The 25,099-nt window shown below is 40.3% G+C and overlaps 1 protein-coding gene across 1 annotated transcript in view; it reads left to right on the top strand.

Annotated features, from left to right (window-relative positions):
* Nucleotides 1–705: 705 nt before the first annotated feature.
* Nucleotides 706–25,099, top strand: part of pemt (phosphatidylethanolamine N-methyltransferase) — a 44,754-nt gene continuing 20,360 nt past the window's right edge. Inside the window, exons 1-3 of the mRNA XM_018685543.2 lie at nt 706–1,029; nt 3,129–3,236; nt 19,868–19,983. Of these exons, the coding sequence (XP_018541059.1) occupies nt 922–1,029; nt 3,129–3,236; nt 19,868–19,983 (332 nt within the window). The 5' untranslated portion in view covers nt 706–921. The remainder of the gene's footprint in view (nt 1,030–3,128; nt 3,237–19,867; nt 19,984–25,099) is intronic.

Raw genomic sequence — 25,099 nt, 5'->3', positions numbered from 1 at the left:
AAGAGAAGCAAAAAGGAGATAAGAGAGAGAAAAAGAGAAAAGGAAGGAACAGTTTAAGGGAGAACAATAGAGATGAAAAAGAAAAGAAAACAGAAGGAAAGGAATGAAGCAGCACAGAGAAGTGAAAAGATGAGAAGGGAAGGAGGAAAAAGAAAAGGAGAGAAGAGAGAGGGAAAGAAGTGGAGAACGAAAGGAGGAGAAAGAAGTGAAGAAAAGAAATGGAGGTGACAGCAAGGGAATGAAGAAAGAGAAGAGAAAAGAAGGGAAAGGGTGAAAAGAGTAGAGAAGAAAAACAAGAGCAGGAGATGAAGGAAAATGAAGAAAGAGGAGGGGGGAGAGAAAAGAAGGGAGGAGAAAAGGTTTTTATTCAGTATCAGTCCTCATATTAAAAACATTTGATTGATTGATTGATTGATTGAGTTTATGACAGTAAACTGAGTAATAGAAAAGATGTACAGTATTTCATTATCGAAAGGAGATAAATGCTGCACGAGTCACAACCAGTTTCGGCCAGCAGATGTCACTCCAGAGCGACAGAGGTTTCATTTACCGCCAAGGAGAAAAGTAGAGTTGGAACAAACAAAATCCTACATGGTAGTTTGTGTAGCTGCATGTCCAAACAAACAAACAAACAAACAAACAAACAAACAAGATTTTACTTTTTTATTGAGTGAGAAGAAGTACTGTCCGTGGGAGGCATCTATCAACTGGCTCAACTCAATGTAAGTGAACAATGCACTACATTTCCCAGAATGCACTGGGCAGAGTTAGAGGTTATTTGGACATGTGTAGTTCTCCACAGCAACTGCAGCCAACGTTCACTAAGAAATACGAACTTTGCACCAACATGTTGTGAAATATTCGTTATCTTCCGCAGACATAGGTGAGTGCTGCTGCTCTGCCACGGTTCACTCGCTGCGTATGAAAGACAGCGACACCGCCGCGGTGCGGAACAACAATCCCGCTGGAAAGAGTCGCTCGGTGCCGCTGGACTGCTGCGGAGGACTCAGCAACGTGGACTACTCCGAGGTAACATGAAAAAAAAAATGTTCGACACGAAGCTGTTCTGCGTCTCTGACTTTCACGTGTGTCGGTTCAACTGTTCAGAGAAGCTGCTGGTCTCGGTTTGACCGAGTACACAAGAGTACACTGTCACCGTGCCCCGACAGCCGGAACTCAGCCGGCTTAGTCCTTTATTTCCAAAATAAAAGCACGAGTTTCTGCTGATACAAAGCGCACGAACGCTTAATAGCAATGCAACTTTATTTGATTTCATTCATAGGGCTACAAACAGCAGTTATTTTCATCGTCAGTTAATCAGCAGGCTGTTTTCTGATTATTTGTTTTGTCTGTAAAACCTCAGGAAATGGTGGAAAATACCTGATATAGTTTCCTACAGCCCAGAGTGACATCTTTAGATGCAGTCAAAAACCCATATATGACAAAGAAAAGTATCAAGTCCTCACATTTGAGAAGCTGGAAACTTTTTTCAGCTAATTAACCAGTTGATTAAATGACTAATTGTTGCAGCTCTACTAATTTCTTTAAAGGGAATTTAAAGCAAGTCTGATAACTTCATTTCATTTGCTGACATACAAGCAAAACCTAAGAGTGTATTACAGTATAGCAAATGGAAGCATAAAGACAGATGTCATGTGATACCAGCCATTTACTGTAGCACTCAGTCCCACACAGCTGATTATTTGAAAACTTAGGTTTTGCTTCAAGCCAGAGAGTTGGACATGGAAATGTGATACACTGTCATCATTATTTATTTATTAGTACACTGACTGTACTCTCTGTCTGTCACCACTGAAACCCTGTAAATCAATTTACTAACTGTGCTTTGGTGATAAAAATGAAAATGTTTGGTACAGCTGCTTAGAACAGACAGTAACATTTTGCTTTCAATAGTTAAACCTTTATCGCTTACAGCACATCAATATTAAAGATGGCCCTAATTTAAATGGCATTTTCAATCTGTTGACATTAATAGTGGCCTGAAAATGATTTCCTGTTGCTTGTTTTTTACAAATAAAAGAGCACTGGTTAAAGGAAAAACATGCAACCATCAAAAATGAATAAAGCCTTTTATCTATTATATAATTTGTTATATAATAATAGACAACAACAGTAACAATAATAATAAAAGTACCAGTGAGGTTCAGTGTATCATTATCAAATGTTTAAATCTCTCATATATTAAAATTGGAATGTGTATTAAAAACACATTATCTGTCAGGCTCTTGTCATTCATTTTTCAACAATATCATCAGGATAAAATATCAACTTTCCACACGAAATATCAAGTCTATTAAATATAACTCACTCAGAGTAATAATGGGGCCAGACAGCTCATTATGAAATGACTTGGAATTCTTGTGGCTCTAAAACACTTAAAGCACCCAGAGCTAAGTGAGGGCACTGGGCTAAAAGACACACTTTGTTGCTCTTCATCTCTGGCGTCAGTAGGTATAAAGTGAAAAACCACACAGAGTGCGCCAGTGTGTGATAGAGAAGCCTAATCAGTTTATGCTGCTTCACCTTATATCACTCATTAGAATTCATTTTTATGCCTTGTGCCATGCTTCAGTTTTAAAAGCCATGTGTTTCCTGTCATCAGTTTTTTCCCTTGTGGTCTGAATGAAAAAATGATTAATGAAAGCTTGTTGTTGTGATATGATCCTGCAGTAAAATAGCCAATAATAGTTACACAGTACAGAGCTTCATTCAAAAACACATAAAAATGAAATGAAATTTAAGACCAAAACCAGCTACAGCTTGTAAAGTGGAAAACTATCAGGAAAAAAGCCTCCTAAGGCGGTGTCTGCTGAAGACCTGCTCTCTTTTCATCCACCAGTGTTTGCACATTTTCAGGATGTGCACAAAAGTGCAGAAATGCAATGGAAACTGACAAAGTGAATAAAACGTCACTTAAATGTGAAACCTGGCTGATCAAACCTGGCTCCATTCCTCGTGCTGACCTCTGAGGATAATTAACACCGTTTTAAAACCAGCATGGAAGACCGTATCAAAGCCACACTTAAACATCCATCTTTCAGTTTGTAATGTTTTTCTGTTTCTTACTCTCGTCACAACCTAATTTTGCACATGGTTGTCTTTCTCAGATGGACCTGACACCGATGAAAGAACTCCTGAAACACATCGACTTTCATGACTCCAGCTTTTGTATCGCTGTGATCGCCATCATTTTTAACCCTCTCTTCTGGAATGTGGTAAGAACCACTATAGATTATTTTATAGTTCCAAAGTAATCTCGTATAGCCTCATGCGTACTTAATTTTATTTGGCCAGAACTTTGTCTGCTCAAACTCACTAGGTCTAGAGAATATCAGGTCGAAAAGAATCAGAAATTTAGAGTCAAGGCAGTTTAGTGTGTCTCCTTTAAATTCAAGTTTGTTGACTGAATGTCTTGACGTCTGTGAGCTTGTTCATAAAGCAGTCTGACTATTCAGTATTTTCAAACCAATTAAGAACCTTTTCTTACAGCCACAAACAACAGCAAAACTCCTGCTATTGTTCATGGTGTGAGTAATCACCAGGCACTGATTATTATGAACTGATCAGTGAATTACTGTTTGTGTTTATAACAAGACGTTACATCATAAATCCATAGCAACTCAAATTTTGGCTTGTGAAGGGTGAACACAGTTGGGCTCTGGGTGAGCAGCCAGTGAGGGGTCCTGTGGATCTTCTCTCTGAAGCAGTACTCTGTTGGCTGTGTAGGGCAAATATAAAGGTGCAACAAAAATGCAGCTGCCATTTCATACCTCCAGATAAAGTTCAGTTAACACAGCTTCATCTGTCTTCAGATAGGTGGTCATTGACCCTGATAACACTGCCCTCCTGTCTGTCGCATATCATGTTTCACAGACGAGATGGCCACATGAATTTCATGATTTGATCTCAGACATTTTTAAACATCTGTTATCATTGAGAGCTGATTAGAGTTGATATCTAATCGACTACATGTCACATAACCTTGCACCTCAGAATCTTTCCATAAATAATGCTTGTTCTTCTGTGTTTGATTACAGTGCACTGTAAAAGAGTTAGTTTGGACGTATCTTTTTCTCAAGTCAGAAGACAAGAGGTTAGAATACGTCCTCTGGGCAGCGCTACATCTTCATCCTCTCATATTGTACTGAGGGCAGACTGGAGGCTAGAGTAACTCACTTTTACATAGGAGTATTAGGAGAAAGGTATGGGGCAGGGTTAGCTGGTTAGCTTGCTAACTTTAGTGAAACAAAAGAAGTGACAGAAATAGAAGCAAAAGAAGAGCTAACATTGGCATTTCATTCCATGAGAGAGTGAGGTTTGATGCTGAACTTGCAATGTTTCTTCTAGACTGGTAAAGAGATGTTAATGCTAAGTGGTCATATTAACCTTACTCTGTGCCACACACTCTTTGCTATTTTGCTGTCATACGTAGTCAATTGATTATCTTGTAGTTGCTCATAAAGTAAAACTGAACAATTCAAAATTGTAAATGTGAATGCAGCAAAGAATAAAATGAATGAAATATCAAATTTCACAAAAGATTGACAGTCATACTGCAGTTTAATAATTCCTGTGTGTTCTGTCAGTCTCCCTTTACTTACTATGATGTTAACTGCATTTTACAATGATCTCCTTTTGTTCTGATCTGGTAAAATTGCTAGGCTGTAGCATAATTGGCTACAATCATCTGAATGATTGTGTCAAAGTAAATGTTGCTGAGATAGTCTTGGCCCTGCACGTGATCTCAAATCACCTTTGTGCATTACACTGGAAGATAAGCTGTAAGTGGCTGTAATGGGGGTTATTGAGGTAAAAGGCGTTAGGACTGATGGAACTAACTTAGAGAGACGGGTATTAAAAGGGCTTTTCATCTTGTCTGTTAGAGCTACAGTGCCGTGTTCCTGCAAAGTGGGAGTGCTGGGGACGGCGCTTCAAGAAAGAAACATCTGTGATGGATGGCTTCATGCTAAAACTGTCTTGTACCCTGGTGATTTTTTACATATTTCTCCAAGACAACTGCTGATGGGATTTTGAGAGGAAACATATCTCATTCAGTCCCTTTGTTCCACCTGAAACATTGTCATTTAAACTAATGACATTTAGATGAAAGATACTGGTAAAATACATTTCTTACCATCATTTGATACAGGTCAGACTGTTGCCTTGTTTCATGGACATCAATGTGCTGCACAGGCTGTGCTAGTGCCTCACTCCTGATAGCACTGAAGGTTTAGCATGTAAGTGCTAATGTTGGTGAATACAGATAAACTGAACTGTTTCAACTTGAATCAAAGAATGAACTTATTCAGCCTGGTTTTTTGGTCATTTGAAGAAGGTAAGTCCAATATTTACTCTCCTTTTAGTCAGATTTTGGACTTCATTGACTGCTGGAAAAAAAAAGATTATTAAAAATGATTTGACTCTTTAGCTAGGTTGGGAAAGGACAACAGCTACTGGAACACACAGAGGCTCATTTATGTGCTTTAAACATGAATGATATGGCATCAAATAACAGGAAAGATTCCTAACTTGCTATTTAATAGTGGAGGTACTTTGCATGTGCACACAGTGTCCCTACTGAAACAGAGGGACAACAAGGTCTGTTCCTTGAAAATTTTTCATGTGTGTGTGTAGGTGTATGTGTATGTGTGTAGGTACAGATCAGGACGTACCAGCCCCCAACTAACTCTGCTTAACCTTTTATCCTTTCATAACACTGACATGAGAACTGTCCACGTATGACTCTGATCTCTCTCACACACACAGACATGAGGCCTGTTGATTTAAGCTAGGCCTTAGGAAAATATCAAATGCCTTGATTTATCAGAAGATACAATGATCCGACATATTCAAATAAAAACCATTCATTAGTGTTGAGGAGGCAGATCAGTCAGTGATATTCTCTCTCCCTTTTAATGAGTTGGCTTTGATACATGGACACTGCATTAGGTAGAGAGACTTCCAGGCTAAAAATGTATCAGGGGGTCAGTGTGCCACAGTTAGATGTGACACATTGACCATATTCTGGAATAAGGCCAACCCTGCTGTCAGACAGGAACAGTCAGCCTACAGCTGCACCAATTTAGAGCTTGGAAGACTGGCTTATTGGGAATGTTAGAATCTCTGCAGGATTAACTGACCTCCGCAACACCTGCATAGTGTGGCCTACAGTGCGAGTGTGCCTCTGTGTGTGTGTGTGTGTGTGTGTGTAGGTGGCATACATAGTGACTCATCCACAGACTTAATTGAGTCTGAAAGTCTCTGGAAAGTGCAGATGCTCTTTGTCACATGGACTGGCTGTTGGCTGGTCCCGCACTGCGCTCTCTTTAGACCCAGCTTGCAGACTGCTGTGTTCGCTGATGCTAATTACACCTGTGCACTGATTGCAGGGGTTGTATCAGGTGCTGATGATGTGATTTCCTCCCATAAAAGCGTGCCAATCATAGTTGTGGTGACGCGTATTGTGCGACAAGCTGATTTCCTGCCCTGTACGTATCTGCGTGTGTGTGGGCTTCTTTAACTGTGTTTGTGGGTCCTGTTGGGTCCGACGGGTTTGTTTGGACCAAAACACTGGACCCCACAAGTTTACTGTGCCTGCAGTCTCTACAGAATACCACCTGCTGTGTGACAGTGGCTGTGATGACTGTCAAAGCATTATTGATTATGGGCACTGATTATTAAATATGAATGAGGAGCAAGACTTGTAGGAATTTGATTTTCTGAATAAGGCGAAGCAGATTAGTCACTGCATTAGATGTGGCATCTAAACGTTGGGTCAGTCATTAGGGGTTGAACAGGTTGACGGCTGATGTTTTTCTTTTTTCTTTCTTTAAGCGCTCGGTGCTGTGGCAGATTTGTAAAGACATCTCTTGTCATTCAGATTTTTCCATTTTGGCTGCTACTAAATCCTCATTCAGTAATCTGAAGGCGTATACGTAATGTAATGATTATTTTTGTAGATTATGAGTGCAGTTTTGCATTATGCTGCACTCATAATCTATAAGAATAACCTTTATACACTACAGTTTGTTAAAGAAATTCTTGTAAATGAGCCTCACTTAAAATCCTGTTTTGTTTCCTTGATAAACTTTTGCATTTGAATCGTCACTGCAAAGAGCACGATGCTTGACTGTCTTATCCTTGATTGATGTACTGTAGCATATTTGTAGGAGAACTATAAATCAAAATATAGATTAAATAACCATATTGGTGACAGAAGACAGAAGCAGTGAAGTCTATCTATAGCAGTTTGGTTCTGTTGTTCTATACAGTACGCTGCACCTACGATTTTCCTCAGTCTTCCCTGTGCACTTCCTCTTCTGTTCCTCTGCTCTTCATTTCCTTTGTTTTTCTCACGTCATTTCTGCACCAATTCTCCCTCTGTGCCTCCCGCTGCTCTCTCCTTTCAGCCTGTCCTGCTGCTCTTGCCATCAGTGTCACAGGGAGGGCCAGTGAATCACACAGTAGTAATTTTCTCTTTTTTCCTGTATGACTAGGCCTTCATCCCCCCTCTTACCACACCCCAACCATCCTCAGGTCTTTTCTTTGCTACATATCCGTCATCCTTTGTGTTTTCCACTCTCCCTGTCCTTGGCCTGTTCATCTGCTTTTGTCTCTTAAAGTCACAATCTGTGTGTCATATTCTGACCGTTAGTTATCATAGAAGGCATAGATCATGCAGATCCAGCAAAACTAACCAGTGTTGCTAACTTATCACTAGGTTTGTCAACTTTTAACGCTCATTTAGGAACTTTTTTATTTACAAAAAGCACCTAGTGACAAATCTGGGAAACATTTGGGCAGACATGAACTCTTTTCTCTTGTAGAGAGCGGCCAATATTTCTTGGTGAAGCCAGCTAGCGTGCTAACTGTCAGTTGACAAGCATGTTAGCCTGGTGGTTGATGGGACAGTTTTCTCCCTTTGGACTGTATAGCTCTGTCACTGTTGAGGCAATTTTCTATTTGTCAACAGCAAAAAATGTGAATGGAAAAAAATCACTAAAGTTTAGATTTGCACAACTGGATTGCCTGGATTTTACTACCACTACAAGGAAATCCTCTGTGCTAACTAAATTGAAAAGAAGTGATTTGTCACATTAATCATTTTTATTGCTAATGTTACACTGATTTATTTTTGTTTTTATACTAATTTGGAATGTTTTGTACTTTTCTGCTTGTTTTCAGGTCTTTGCTTGTCACTCTGCCTTTTTCAGATCCAGTTACATCACTCTGTATTCTTAAACACTTCACTTCAACACTTTTTTAGCTTCAACTTCTAACTCACTCTAAAGTAATTGCAGCCGCAGAGTCTGAGTCTATCCTGCATGACAACCTTGTGATAAGTTTATCGGGGCCACATTTTTATTTTGCTTTTGTAACAGATGTTTTTTTGAATCGTCTTTATCTACATGCATTATCAGCTGGTTACATAAGCCTCTGTCTGTGCCCAGAGGATGGTATTTGAGAAGCTCCACCACATCACTTGTACTTGTTGAACGTCTCTTGCAGTCGTAAAAGGTGTTTTGGAAAATTACAGTCTTGCTGTATTGTCAAGTTAGAGAAAGACAGGGCCTATAGGATGTTGTGTAAGACAGCTGATTGGCCATTGTTCTGGCTATCACCAGGTTCATAACTTGAGTTTGTATGTACCGTTTTTAAAGATTTAAAACATCCTTTAAAAGGATGTAGGCCTGTAATGTATTTATTTATTTTCATAATTGACTCTTTGAAAAGACATAAAAAATATATGTTGTGATATGAGTTTAAAGTCATGAACAAGCTATAAAATGATTTCCATTAATGTTCCTTTTCTCACTCGTCCCAAAGGAAAAATTTAATCTCATAAACAGCTTCCCTCATCAGATCATTTTATCTATTTCTAATATTTCAAGTTAGGTTTTTCTTCTTGCGCCCTGGGCTTTTCCATGCGCATCATTCAGTTTTCTGGAACTTTTCTGCTACATCTGCATGTTAAATTTGCCCGGTGCAGTTTTTGACCACTAGTCGCGTTTTGGAGCAATGTTTTTGTTACTGGGGCCGTCTTTTGTAACTGCTGCTCGCACATTCAGATTCATGAGCACACAGGTGATGCTGTACGCAGTATTTCACTGACCAGCAGGTGGCAGTAATGCAGCAAAAAAAGCATGAGACAGACTTTCAGCTCTCAAGCACCTAGAACACCTAATGAATAATAAAGATTAAAAAAAGACTCATGCAATCATAAATCCTAAATTTAATCTAAACTTTCGACTCGTTCAGCAGCCAAACACACTTGTGATGTTGAAATGAAACATTGTTTGGACAGTTCATCCCAACGCCGCAGAAGTTCCCACAAATGTCTTCTATCATGTGAAACCACTGTTTTCTTTTAATGTTCTGGATCGTCGTCTTTGGAACCTCTGACCAACCAGTCTCTTTCTTTGTTACGTGCTTTTTTTTGCAGTACAGTATTGTCATAATAATGCATGAAAGGGTGTAGTAACACAGTTAGCCCCAACACTGCCTTTGTACAGAGGATCTGTAAGGTATCAGTAAGTTGTGGTACCTATAGGAATTATTTGGCTTCATTTACTTCTGTTGCTGTAGAGAGCTGCAAGGTAACTTACAACTTAAATTGGGGCGTCCTACACCTTTTGACCAATAATGTACATATTGGCCTCATGTTGTGTTTTGGTGAGAGACGCTGGATTTGAATATGGTTTTGTTTGACAAGCAAACAACCTTTCTTTTCTGAAAAGAAACATCAGCACATTAATATGTCTTTAGGCTGTAGCTACGTAGTCATGGAAAAGTGACAGAATTAGACACAAAAGCAGAACTGAACCTTCTGCACATTTACCTCACTCTGCTTACGTCCTCCCTTTCTGATTGAGAGCAAACTAAAAGCACTCAGGTGGCAAGGAAAGGTTAGTGCCACTGATATTTCTTTTAATTATTCCATGTTATTTGCATCTTTCCTCATTTCAGCCCTTGTAAATCAGTTACCTGGGCAACAGGCATGAACAGTACTCCTGTGCTCAGTGACTGGAGGTAACAGTGACAGGTGCAGTGCAGATGATGAAAGCTGTGCCTCATGCACGTGTGAATACAAAGTTTCATTCAGATTTTATTTCATTCTTCGCTCCAGCCCCAGCCTCTGCAGACACCTTAAACAATTTCAAAGTCAGATCTGGCGTTAAATGAGATTAGATCTAATGCAGCCTTAGATGTCATGCTGACACTGAGGCTTGAGGGAAGATGGTCAGCCTGTTCTTTCTTGTTTTATCTCTCCGCCTTAGGATGACATCTCAGCTGGAATCAAGTGGACATGACGTCAGGATTTAGATAGGAGGATGTGGGAACTAACTCTGTGACCACAGCTGGAAGACTGCAGCGCAGCCATATTCTGCTGACCTTCACAATAATACTGCTGTTCACTCCAGCAGTAGTGGCTTGAATAAACTGATGGAAAAGTGCATTGCAAGGCCTAATTTGAAACCAGGGAAAAAGTTTTCAGAGATGGGCTGCATAATGGGAAGCATTTGGGATGCAAGGGGGCACAGGAAGACCACTCCACTGATTTAGCATTGCACTCTAATAATATTGTCAGACTTCCAATGAACAGCTTAAAAAAGAAATTGATAAATCAGAATGTGTCCAGGAGGACCAGAGATATCATCGTTCTTCTTACTTATTAACATCTGATCCCCCCACAGTGCAGCTCACCAACAGTTTGGTCGATGAGCCAAGGGTTGGTATGTTGCTAGTGTTGTCTCAAACTCACTTCTTTTTTTCTCCCAGTAATACTCCCAAGACCAGTAAACACACATACTGACAGTTCAATAATATGGAAAAAATATTGTACCAATAACTTTTTGTATAGTGTTAAATAACAGTTTAAAATCTGTTCAAAATGAGTAAAGTGGGAGTACATGAGACAAAACAGGGAATGCTACCACTCCTTTAGAGATTATCCAGAGCTGCTTGGGTTACGTGGACTGCACACCCAGGAGATCTGGTACATCTGTTTAATCTTTAATCGATCATCCTCACTTAAGCCCTAATCACGGCTGAGACTAAATCCAAACGTCTGCAATTACAAAACTAAACTGAAAAGCAGCATGCACAAAATAGCATGTGATATGCACACAAAAGCGTGTGTACGTAACCTCAGTGATGTGGCCCCCATGTTGTGCTCCCACTCTTAGGGGCCTTGTCTGGTGCCTGAGGGGTCCTGATTCTGCATTGGGCAGAACAATAACGCCTGAATGAGTCATCAGCGGTTAGACGGCCAGAAGGAGAGAACGTGTTGGAGTGAGGTGGACAGAATAGGGGATAGGTTTTTCATTTCATCAGGAGGGCTGGGGGAGACGAAGAGAGGGGGAGGTAAGAGAAGGTGAAAAAGCTCCAAAGCCAAAAGGAATAAAGCAAACAAAAGGGAAGATGCAACGTGATGTCAGCCTGACCTCCAGTGTATCGCTGGTTATGTACAAACTCTAAATGAGAGAATGCATGCAAACTGTGCACATGTGGAACTGAAAACCTCATTCAGGTTATTAAAGCGTCACCACTGAGGTGAAATAAATCCATCGGAAAAATAGACACTGAGTGGGACAAGGCAGCAGGAATGAAAATTACATCGAGACTCCAGAAAGAAGAGGATGGGAAAAAATGTGATGAATAGATGAATTAATAACAAAAAAATACACAGAAAAGGGGAAAAATACAAGAAAAAGACGTGAGTCAGAGTGGAAGTCGGTGTGATGAGTTACTCATAGGATGTGTCCGGTTTGTCATTTGTCTGTCACCTTTCCTCAACATTTCCTGAAATACCTGAAATACAGCTCATGTTGGGAAAGCCATTATCTCCTTCTAATTGATGCTGATGTCAATGCCAGAGATTTATTTTTTTTGATTAGTATATTATTGTATTTGAAGAACCTTTTTCAAGAATGAAAGACACCTACTCTTAGGTTTCTGGAGTGAAAGTGCAGAAAAATCATATGGCAAATTACAACTGAGGATAACACAAGATATCAAGCTCCAAACATTTCTGACCATATTTACATGCAGACTGATGAGATATGTTCTGTATCGAGACTCTTCAGTTCACATGCAGTCATGACAGCTTCTGGCAGAAATTATTTTTATGGTCTGACGCAGAAGGATTGCACACAGGGGAGCATAAAGTCTTTGTCTTACAACACAAACTTAATGGCAGTTATATTTAGGATGATTATTAGCTAGGCTGTGTCAGCTGAGGACTGTGCATTAAAGTGTCAGAGTTTGTATGCTGCTTCTGTGTGTGTGGGCGTGTACTTATATGCTTCTCAACTAGTTTTAGACCTCTGCAGTCAGTTATTAAATGGTGTATATATATTTTTTTCCCTTTTTGCTTGGTTTCAGCTAATTTGGCTTTTGGCTGCCCGGTGCATCTGCAATCTTTCTTTTTCAGTAATTGCACAAACATATTCTTCCCTCCCACTCTTGCCTCACAAGCAGAGGTCAGCCGCGGCTGAACAAATAGATGCCGCCCGGCTGGTACATGCATTATCAACCTGCCTGCATGTGGCGATGAAGCCGATAGAGCAACAACATATTAAACATCATCTGATCTTCTCCCTGCATATGGAGTGAGTCGCAGTCATCAGGTTCCTGCTGCCCAGTGACCTACATCCACAGGAACAAAGCACTCAGCAGCACTCAGCACTCAATCAGACAATCAAGAAAACCCAAGAAAATGAGATTGGCTCTTTGTTTTAAATATTCACCGACATGCCAAAATGGTTTTTTGGTGCACTTGTTTAAAATCTGAATTAATATGGAACTCCATTTTTCCAAACAGTCATTGTAATACAGTAGTACTGTATTGATGAAAGTAATTGCTAATATACACTGCAGCATTGTCTCCAATCAGGCAACAAGCCCACGCGGTCAGACAGTGATACAGTTGGTCAACAAGCCAACACTTTAGCCCAATTGGTTGCTAATAAACTGAGAGGTGGTGTGCCCAAAAAGATGCTAATAAACACGAGTGCACCCAACTGTGTGATAGGTTTATGTCGAACCAGGACTTCATGTTTAAAACTAACTTTTAAACAAATGTTTTTTGTGATGTCGCTGCTGCCTGCGATCTTAGCATTGACTTTTTGGAATAACTGATAGAACAGATGGCCAGATCTATCGAATCTGTGTAAAACCAGAGTTGTGACAAACCCTAGTTTTGCTTTAAATGAACAAAATATCCGTTGTCTCTGATGTTCTACATTATGGTGTCTTATCAAAAAGATTAGTAAGATAAAGATCCATCTGAGAATTTTTCTCTGGAACCGAAGAGAACCAAAACAGAGCTAAAGGTTAGTCATATGAGCTTATTAAAGTATATGAAAGCTTACTGTTGTGTTTGTGTTGCTGTCTTGAGGTTGCTGACCTCAAATGACTGTGACATTAAGGATAACAGAATCAGTAGCAGATTGGAGTCATTAATCAAATTCTTTCTTGTATATGTATTTGGTTCAGCCAGGTCAGAGATGTCCAGGTAGATATTCATGACTTCAGTGAAGATTTAGCTCATTGTTTTCATGTTTTCATTCACTGGACTCAATTACACTGATTGCAAGAGTGATGTGACCTCAGATGTACCCACACAATGTTGGCTAAAGCTTGTGTGTGTGTGTGTGTGTGTGTGTGTGTGTGTATGGTGTTGGTGAGTCACAACTGTGAGCATTGGACCATGTTGAGATTGCTGTTACCCTGTCTTCATAATGGGCATTAGTAAGAAATCTGTTGTTGAAGACATTAACTTGTCAGAACTCAGACCTGCTGTTTGCCATGCTGTTTCAGGGTCCAGGACACTGGTGATAGCAGCTTTTTGTGTTTTTTCTTCCTCTTCTACTTGAAAGTTGCCGCAGATTCAGCTCAAGTATTCAGTAGCTCTGAAAGCACAGCTTCTTAAAGGCAAAAACACATTTTTAGGAAAAGAAAATCAGAACATGAATTTATCTTTACCTATCAAATTGTGGTCACAGTTATTTTCCTCCCCTGCAGAAAGATCTTTGCCTGTCCTGTCCACTGTACCACAGAATGCTAAATAATCTGTGTGGTCTGACCTTTTCATAAAAACAGATGATCAGTGTCAAGGGGCCAAGAGCATAGTGTGACTGAAATCTTATTGTACCTGGAGGGAAGTGATTATAGTCAGTAACTGTGTCCATGAAAAACAAGCCACAGTCTCAAGACTATCAACCCCTATGGCATTTTCAGCTTTTAACACTTTGACAAAACATTTTGATGTCCCTAGTAAAAATGATACAAGAAGAACATTCAGGTCCATAGTCTTGACATTTGTATGTATTCGTTTTGCAAATTTGCATTCTCTAAGTATTTCAGCTGAGTCATTATGGGTGATATAATCAGGGTGGGTTTGGTTTGACCGTTAGCCTTTGCCTGGAGGTGAAATGGATGCAGCCATAACACAAGTCATAATCTCATTATGCTTTAAGCTAACATGAAAGTGAAGTTTTGAGGGCAGAATTAAATTGGGGTCATTTGAGAGCATAATGACATACTCACTGTATTTTCCCAGACCAGTAAAATACAACTTTTAAGAGTCATTATTTAATTTGTTCATTCAAAGGAAGAAAAAATATACAGTAAACTAGCTATTGAGAGAAAGCTCCTGTTATTGTGCCACTGGGAAACACCACTAAGTGGTCTTTTGCAGTGCAGGTGATGGAGGAAAGGCCATGATGTCAACAGCCAAGATTTATCTGTTTAGGAGCAACATTTACAGAAATCTGATACTGAGATATCAAGAAATTGTATGTGCAAAGTTGACATAGTTTCCTGAGGGGCAGTGGAAAATTGGCCTTTTCTGCACCATTTTGACAAGATCAAGAGATCACAAAAATACTAAGATTTATCCCCTGGGGACAATGAATATCCACCGTAAATACTGAGGACATTCAGCCTCCATGTTTCTGAGACTTTCATGGACCAAGGACCACCAAAGTCAGCAGATCACCATGTTTGTACAAAATTTCATGGCAGTCCATCCAATAGTTCCAAACTGGACCAAAGTGGTGGACTAATCAAATGACAACACAACTCTGCCATCACTGGTAGCATGGCTGTGTTTGTCTTATCCTCAGGTTTAGATCCATATTTTCTAAAGAGCCTGTGCTTCCTGTATTTTCTGTACAAAATGTCCTTAAATCCCCAGATATTTAAATATTCAATCAGTGATTTCTGAATCGAGGAGGATTTAATCAGGATGTTTCTCGTGTGCATGTGGATCCGTCTGTGTTCTTGTTCTCGTTCTCCTTGTTTCTCCGGTACAGCACACATCCTCGCATTAATACACTTGGCTGTGTGTGCGTGTTCATTTATGGCCATGTGCATATTATTCTCTATTACACACAGCTGTACATTAATACAATGGATCAACCTCACCAGCTGCTGATCAGGCTGATAGAATCAAAGTCCAAGCTGGTGACTGGATCCCTGGAGGGGTTGGAAATTATCACATCCCAAGGTGTACTCCAAAGTACCCCTTTCACACTGTAGCATTATGTAAGTTTTTGTTCTGTATGTATTCCTGACAAGTGAATGAAAGTGTGATGAAGGGAGCATGAATTGGAGGGTGCTTTTAGCTATACTTTACCATTTCTGCTGTTTCAATGTTCTTCCATTAAGCAACATCAGACGTCAGAAGTCCCTCCCCATCAAATGTCTTCCTAATGTCCTGACTTTAAACTTATTCGAGTGCCTGCATCTCAGATTTAAGTGGGCTGATGGGGACACAGGAGGAGCCTGTTACCTAAGCCTTGATTGAATTTGTCTTGGCGAGCTGCTAGTTCTGCCAAGTTGGCGCCAATCCCTGTGCTCTCCTCGTCCATGCCTTCTGTTATTTCTATGGCTTGATTGATGATTTGATAACAGCATCAGCAGTCTGTGTGCAGACACCGGAGTATTTTAGTGTACTCTATCACCCTGTAGAGGGTTTGTAAATTGTATTGAACGATTGTGGGGGAGCTTGCAGTCCCAAAGGTGTGTACTGGCATAAATGGCATGCTAATGTGGATAGTGGAGCGTGGCATGTTTCCCACAGGGTAAAAGGACGTGTTCTGGGGTTTCAAATTGTCTGTGTGTAAACCTTTTAGAGATGATGAGATACGATGGAAGGAAGAGAAACTGTCAGTGAAAAAAGGTGCACAGTGTTTTTTCACAGCTGCTTCTGCAGTGTCTTTGGGTTGAGTGCAAAATCACTGTCATTAATAAAGTACATCTGCATGCATCCCCACACGTGTTTGGTGTACGTGTGTGCGTACAGTATATGTGTGTGCATGTGCATCTGTATGCATCATCACCTCTGCTCAACATCCAAACAGCAAATGCAATCACTTCTTGAAGACCCTTTCAGTGCAAATCACCAGTGTATTGTGCTTTGAAGAGTCAGGATATTGTATTTAGATGGGTTAGGTGGGTTACGCTATAGTTCCTCTCCCAGCTCACATGTAATCCTTATTTAATCTTTTCTTTATTCCGTTCATATTGGTCAAAGGACAAAAGACGACAACATGTGATGACATAATGTTCAGCTTCACATGGACTCACACCTGAGCTACCTTTTTGATCGTAACTAAGGAAAGGAGTTATTGTCATTGGTCACAATATGTCCCTCGGTGAACGGTAATATATTATATATTGCAAGCAATTTCCCCATCCTCCCTTACATGAGTATGAGCACATACTCTATCTCCCTCTCTAACCTCTGTCTGTATTTTGCTTTCATTCAGTTTTTTTATCTTCACTTTTGTTGAGGGTACTTGAATAGTTACATTATGTATCTCCTCTTCTTTTGGACATCACTCGGTTCTTGTGTTACCTTGCCATGTCTTTACAGAACCTCTGCGGAAATCTACAATAGAGGTAGGGCATGGGGAAATATGTTGTAACAGCAGTCACTGAAAAAACAAATTTGCTCCAAACCTGAGGTTTAATCTACACTGTCTTACCTTCTGCAACCTTCCCTCAGAACCTGTAAGAAAAGGTCTGAATTTTATAAAGCATTTTTTAAATATTTGGTCATTTAATGCAACCAGATTGCTGTCAACAAACTGATGTTTGTTTGACTGTTTTGCAGCCTGCTGACTAATACTCTACACATGTCCTGGATCACAGCTGTAGAAAAAGAATTTGCTTCCAGTGGGAATGATAATGTAATGCTATTGAAATATTTCAGCAGGTCAACCTCTGCAACATGTTGATTGTTTTCTGTCGCCACAAAATCTTGCTAAATTGACCTGAACTGACTGACTGAGGAGAGTTTGTGCCAACAACAGATACATTCAGTGCTAAGCTGACAGTAGCCAATGTTAGTTTCTTATCTTGATAGACTAGATCCAGGAGAAACCGTCCTAGCAGAGAGGTGAATTCAATCTAAGCTTACCAAATAACAGTCGCTAATGTTATAAAGCTTATGTGAGGCTTCATCAGTCTGAGTTAGCTAGCAGGTGTCTTCCAAAGTTAGAAACATTTTCCTTTGGTGTTTGTCTCTTTTAGAGATACTGCCCTGTGTGTTTGAACAGCAAACTCCATGACAAAGATTAATCAGGCCTCAGAAACCTTATATTAAATTATATTAGATATCTCATCATGCCTGCATTCACAAATGTACCTGTAAGGTTAATTCTTATCATTATTCCCTCCATTGTTATTGTTATTGTTCTGCGTCTTTCCTGATCACTGTGATCCCATATCCCACACAGCAGACAGTAATGTCAGCATTCTTCTGAAATCATAGAGAAGCTTAAATTGCAGGGCTTTTATTGGACAGCAGCAGAGAGAGAGGAAGAGAGAGGAAAGAGGAGGAGAGAGAGAGAGAGGGAAGAGATATTAAAGAAGGTTGCTAACAGCTGTGATTAAAAGACAGAGGACAAGGCTTTCAGAGGAACAGGGAGCAGGAGACTGGAGGACGTTTCAGTAGGTGTAGTTCTGCAGTCACTAAAACACTTTCTGACTTTCCTTCTCTCCTCACCATATAAAGTTGGTTTCCTCTCACCTTTCTTCATTTTCTTTCTCCTTTTTTTTGTCGTTCCTCTCCTGAACACAGAAAACGTGTTGCCATGGCAACATTTGTGTCCTTTATGTTTTGCTGTGTCTCATCTATGTCATCTATGCGTCTTCCTCAGCCCACAGTCAGTCAGTAAATTGGACTTGTCAGTACGTCCGTCTACAACTCTTTCAGTCAGTAATGCCACAGACCATATTGACAGGTCAGATGCTTTTTTTAATGTTGTGTAATGGAAAGGAGTTGAATAGTTTCTATTTTGAGTGTGAAGTTCAACTCTGACCGCTTAGATAAGATCTTATGATGTCTTCCTCTGTGAGGTATGCATGGTGCGATATGGAGAGCTGAAACCTGTAAACAAACGTCAAATAAAAGTTCCAGCATGTGAATTCAACTGTTAGGATCTGCACTGTCTATGATGGATACACATCCTTAACATTCGAAGAAAAGGCAGACCTCCATGTTTCCCTAATTCCACTTAATAACTTGTAAGTGATTGTGTTGTCCAAATACAGAAATCCAATCACTTGTAAATCATGATGTGGCACTTGAAGAAAAGAACAGGCAAATTCATCAAGAAATATGGTCAAAAATAAACATGTTAAACAATAAACTCGTAGACTCATCAGTGAAACCATTTAGGTGGTTTTCTCAAAGGAGAGCTGCTTTTTCTGTTTTATTGTGTTTTTTGGAGGAAAGAGAGAAAGAGAAAGGAAAAAAAAACACTTGGTCTTAGTGTTAGTCAGCCCATCAGTCCACTGCTTACTCAATGACCTCTGCAGCCAAGTCTGTATTTGCATTTACTCATTCACTTTGTTAACTCCTGAATTTATTCCCGGTTTGGGATATTTCAGCCAGGAAGCATCCAATCTCTATCTCTCTTTTTCTGTCTCTATTTTACATTCTCTGTTTCTAATCAGTGCTAACTCTGATAAAGAAGCAATGATTAAACTGAAGCATCAATATACCAACCACTATGTTAAATTCTCCTAAAAGCTGGAGCGAGATATGATGGAGTTGACTTCAGGCCTCAGTGACAGGAAGAAAGAGTGCTTTAATAATGTTAAAGCCATTACTGCTGAGATTTCATGAAATGTTGGAATATATTTTGTCTTGAACATTTTCAGGCAAAAGAAAGAGACGGACATGGATCCTTGAATCACATAGTCCTCTGTCACTGTGAAAAAAAAACAAACTTTTGAAATATCTACAACCAATCAGGGGCCAAGGTTTCAAACTAAGAGGTAGACTTCTTCAAAACAGCCATCAGTGAAAGTAGGTAGCTACGTAAGCTGTAACAAAATGGCACACAGGCTCCTCTCCCTCTCTCCCTCTCTCATTGTGAAAGCCTTTTTCACAAAATTTTCAATCGGAAAGTGTAGTGACTATAATAAACCTAATAACACAGACTTTAAAGCTGCTATGATACAAAAAATGATCAACAATGGCTCAAATGACTATGAGTGTGTGGAAGGTGATCAATCAGTAATGCACCTAGAACCTGTTTGACAGCTGCCTTTAAACAACAAAAAGATGAAGACGATGACCGTTTGAAGCTTTTAGTAGCTAAAGAGACAAACATCTGGAAACCAGACCAGAGCTAGAAATTAGCTGCAAGGCAGTCAGCAGTGTTTTTCAGTCTACCCATAAATCTGTCCTTCATTGTTTTCCAGACTGTTCCCCCCAGCATCTTACAGAGAAAGGCTAATTGTAGTTTCTGCAGCTACTTGATGGGATTTTTAAGGGAAACACCATCATCTCACGTCCTCTGCTCTTTGTCTCTCTGTTATTCGTCAGGTGGCGAGATGGGAACATCGTACACGGAGAATCTCCAGGCTCTTCGGCAGCCCTTACCTGGCCTGTTACTGCCTGGGCTTTGTCATCATTTTGCTCAACGTCTACCGCAGCCACAGGTGAAGCACACGTTTTTTCTCCTTATTCTTATTATCCTAGAGGATTAATGCAGTTCATCAAACAGGATGTGTAAAAGTTTCAGTTTTGTTTGCTCTGGAAGAACAGCGCCCTCTTCCTGTGAGGTGCTGAAGAGCTATTCAGCAGATTTCCTGCCCAGCTCAATCTGCTGACTCACAGTATAAAAAGCAGGGTAACAGCTGCTACCCAGGTTTTGGCCTGCCTCATGTAACTAAAATGCTACACCCAGCGGAGCAACTTTGTTAAACCTTGAGTCACTCTGTTCAGGTTCTGCCATATAGGGTTCACTCTTTTCCCCTTTCGTCCTGTTGCCCTCCTTTTTATATGTCTTCCTCTTCTTCTTTCTTCCACCTCTGTATCCTCTTTTCGTCTCTCTTCCTCCCATCCTTATCTGTGCCCACGGCTCTGTATGTGCCAGTGTCGCCCCACGCCTGCCATCACACAGCAGCCAGTGGAAGTACACTCTCCCACACCTCCCACTACGGATCAACCTGGTGACAAAGCACCCTCAACAAACCACACATATACAGTATGCCAGAGTGAGAGCATTTTTTTTCTTTCTCTCTCAAAAAATGTCCGTTGCCAGGCAACTGCACTTTTGGAACAAGCTGCCTCGAATCGATAAATTGTCTTGCCAGTTTTCTTCTCTCTGCTTCTGAACAGAATGTTTATCAACAACACTTATCAACAACAAGAGAAGCTAAAAATAGTTGTAGCACATCACAGTTCATTCATTCAGGTGTGAAAGGAACAAAGGCTGTGAATGAGGTGAATAGTGGCTCAACCGTTCAACCTGGACTTACTCCCATAAAAGTCGCTCTTTGAAAAAACCTGTACAGCATTTGAAATACTTTTAGTTGCAATGTTGCACTGTATTCCAATAACTGCATTACAGCAATGTTAATGAAGAGCTCCTGCGATTTTACAGACAAAAGTCCGATTTAGTAGTCATGGTACTGCACTCGTATAATGTCTGCTGTGGTTTAATAGAATAAATAAACAAAATATATACCAGACAGCGTTTGAAAGAGTTTGAAAGACGTGCAGATACCAGGTAGGGAGGGGCTAAAAGACTCTATTGGTTTAATTATTGGAAATGTCAGATCCAGGACTGACTGCCCCCCGTACCCCAGTCATTGGTATCATCAGTCTGGAGAGTGAACTTGCATTTTGTCATTCGAATCACTGTACCTTTTTTAGGCTGTGTATAAATCACAATTTTACACCTACAAAGTCAGTTTAGTAGTTGTTGTCCTGTTTTATAACGTTTTCAGTGTTTTTTAAGGAACTTTGCCGATTATAGACGTATCTAACAACAGAGGCAGACAAACTTTTTATGCATGCTATGATCCTTTCTCACATAGCACACTGTTTCACCAGCTGGTCACAAGTAAACACTACAACTCTGAAACCAATCGAGTCCTTTTATAAACAGTCTCTTAAATCATCTGACCAAAAGGCCAACAATTATCACCATAGTCAAATCGTACACAAATAGACTTTATTTAACATTTTGGAGATGCTTGCCTTTACTTTTATTGTTGATGGAAATATGTAACAACATGCAAAACAAGTCAAGAGTCTGAAAGATGCACAAATACCAACAGAAAGATTCTGTTCTTGGAAATGTAGGATCTAGGACTATCCCATATAACTCCTATAATAAAACTGGGTCTTAAAATCACACCACTCAGTGTGATTGGCTCTTCAGCTGGCAGAGCTGTTAGCAGCCGGAGAGACGCTCTGTGATGTGCTTGTATTTTATAACTAGACTATGGCCAGGATGCCATAGTTTGGCTGTGGCTGTAGTGGCTTTGCAAATGTTTTATGAGTAAGAGAGAGCATTTTTATTATATGTTTATCACGGCGTTGTACTTCCTCAGTGCCCTGCTCTCTCTTTTGCTGCATGCTTGCACCTCTAACCTGAAAGCTGTGCTGTCACTCTGTGCTGCTGTTCAGATGATAACATTACATAAGCTCCACCCCACCCCACCATGAGTCTATAATCTCACAGTCTATACATTCCCCTAGAGGGATAGTTATCAGCGTCACTCCCCACTCCCTGCTGTGCTAAGGGTGTTTCCTTGTGAGGAGTGACGAGGTCAGTCACATTTTTAGTGATTATCTAAGAACAGAGACTTTGTTTATATTCAGTGTTGCTGTCTAGACAGGCTTCATTCAGCTCCACAGACATCACATACACCTGCTTTATACGCTTGTATTGACATAAAAGAAATTAATTTGTCTTTTCTTTTATGAAACTGACTAAGAAATCATTATTTACCAGTTTTACATGTGTAAATGCTGGTGTGACTTTATGATAGTGCTGAAGCGCTCACAAAAACTTTGCTAATTTAACAACTTACTGATTAGAAAATACAGGGGACAGAATGAGTTTAAAAATAAGCCAGTGATTTTTACGAGCCAGCAGACAGCTGCTTCATATTTTACAGAGGCCGTTTCATTTCACTCCTCTCTAAACAGCATTTCCAGAGTGAGTCATTGTTGTGTTCATTCATTATGTCCTTTTTGACACGGACAGCTCACACACATTCATGTCCATGGATGTGAGTTCCATATGATGTGTGATTGAAGATAGTTAAATAGAGAATAGAAAACAACCTGAGTGACCTTTCAACATGCGCTGCCTGTGTCATCAAGCAACCATTACATGTGTGAGTGCAATTACCACAATTATTTTTAAATGAACAGCCAGCAGTGTCATGCAGAATAACACATTAAATAGAGTGATTGATGATTTTTGCTGTTACACATGCTGTGCAGTACTGATCACTGTTGATGGCAGTTAATCTAAACCACGTCATTTCAGTTAATTGAATGGTCACACTGTCAAAAACCAGTAAGACTAATATTTTCAAGCGTTTTGCACTTTACCACCGCAGCAGGGTGGATGAGCTCCCTGCTCTTTCGCCCACTCTGCTGCCCAGTGGCAGTTTGATTAGCTGCCAATTGCTCTGAAATCAGACATAAGGCTACGGCTGCGTGTCTCAATGTGATGGAGAGAAAAATGAGGACAGCCACACTGCTGACACCTACATTGTTATGAAAACCATGGGAAACCATTGAAAACTTGTCACAATCAGGTCAGGGTGGCTCAGGGAAAGAGAGAAAGATGCATACAAAAGACAAAACAGTACTTTTGACAAGAATGGCACATAACACCATCACCAAAGATGCTTAGTCGCCAGCACAATGCAAATAATTTACCACAGGACAGCATGACAAGGTAAAAGGCCTTGTTTACCTTCATGTTGTGTTGGAGGGTTTGTATGCTGGGTTGACTCTTTTGTCTGCAGCTCTCCATCCAACACATCACCGTGGGTGTTACATATTTTACAGTTTCTCCCTGAGCGCCCCTGGTTCCAGAAGCAAAAATCTGTTCAACTCTCCCACAGACAGCGTTACATGACTCACAGCTGGTGCACTTCTAAGGCTTCAATGGGCACGAAACTCTCCCTGTTAAATCATCAGCACAAAAGATGAACAACTTTCTGTGAAAATATGTCATTCCTAAATGAAAAATGAACAGTGGGAGACCTGATAGCTGAATGGTTAGGGTGCATACCACATGGGCCTCAGCTCCCTGAGCAGCTCGTCCCCAGTTCAACTTTCGATTTGGCTGGACCTTTAATGCATGTCATTCCCCAATTCTCTCTTGCTGTTTTCTGTCCTCTCTTTCACTGTCCTGTCAATAAAGACATAAAAGCCCCCAAAAAATAAAATAAAAGTCAACAGTATAAGCCTGCGTACATAAAAATGACGGTGGAAACGCGTGTTTTCTTGTCTTCTCGACACAGTGCACCTAAAACACTCCTCTGGAAAAATAATTGACAAGCAAGCTGACTGACTGACCAGCAGACTAACTTCATTACAGCTTCACTGTCATGCTGCTAAATTGTCTCCTAATTGACTTACATATACACTGACTGATTCACTGGCGTGCTGATTTGCTGACTGACAGCTACATGTTTTTGTAGCTCCACCACAGATTTCTAGGCTGTTTGACAGACAAGCAGAGGATACACAGATGTTATTTTTATCTGCTCGTCACACAGCACTGATACTCTCCACTGATTAGGTTTAATAATAGACATAATGTTTAGAGGGAAGCTTCAGGGGCTCAAACATGTCCATTTTTAAATTAAGCAACTGTGTTTAATTGGCGTGTCTGCTATTAACAAGAAGTGTAATGAGTTGGGAGGATTAGGATTTACACATTTAGAAGTATTAAATATGCTTCCACTCTCTTTTTGTTTGTGCTCAGGGAATGTTAAAAGGTAAAAAACAATACGAGCGTCTTGAAATAGGCAAACGAATATTAATGATTTCCTCCTTTCTGTTTTTAGTCCAGAATGCGGTTGTGTGTCTGTGTCATTTAGAGCTATATTTAAGATTGCTTGGAAAATGATATTTCTTCTAAAATACAGCCACTACACAACAAGAGTCTACAGCTATGCTAGTGACTCTGTGAGCGTAGCATCCTACCATGCTTACACTAACAGTGCTGGCATGGTAAAGTGGCTCATTGCAAAAAGGACTTTGTCTGGCTCCCACACTGAATCCTCTATCCCTGACCTTCTTACACTTCCTTCTCACCCAGCTGTCTTTCTTTTGTGTTTAGACTTTCCATTTTACATTCTACATTTACTGGCGTGGGTCCTTCATTCCTTACTGTCTACTGCAATCATTTCTGTCATAAATGACACTTTAAAATATGTTATAGTAAATTAAAAAGTACAAGAGCATGTATCAGTGAACATATTTCTGAAAGGAGTTTTCCTGTATTTCTAGAAGCTACAGCAGTGACTAGTCATCAGTAGTTACAGTACATCCAGCGGTCAGTTGCTCACACCCACTGACCACCTGCCCATGTCTCCATCCCCCAGACCTGTTTTCCCATCTTTTTTCCAATCCAAATCCCAGCAGTATGCCTTGCTAGACCACCTTACTTAACAGACAGCCCAGCGGTCGCCCTTTGTGTCTGACGTGGCCGAGGAACAAGCCGCATCACATTACACTTCCTGCTCCCCTTAACAAAGGGAGAACGCCATAAGACTCACAGCACAGACCTCGTAA

Source organism: Lates calcarifer, linkage group LG23, assembly GCF_001640805.2.
Source record: "Lates calcarifer isolate ASB-BC8 linkage group LG23, TLL_Latcal_v3, whole genome shotgun sequence".
Taxonomy (NCBI): Eukaryota; Metazoa; Chordata; class Actinopteri; family Centropomidae; genus Lates; species Lates calcarifer.
Note: the sequence above shows the minus strand (reverse complement) of the source record. Positions and strands in the feature narration are given on the sequence as shown.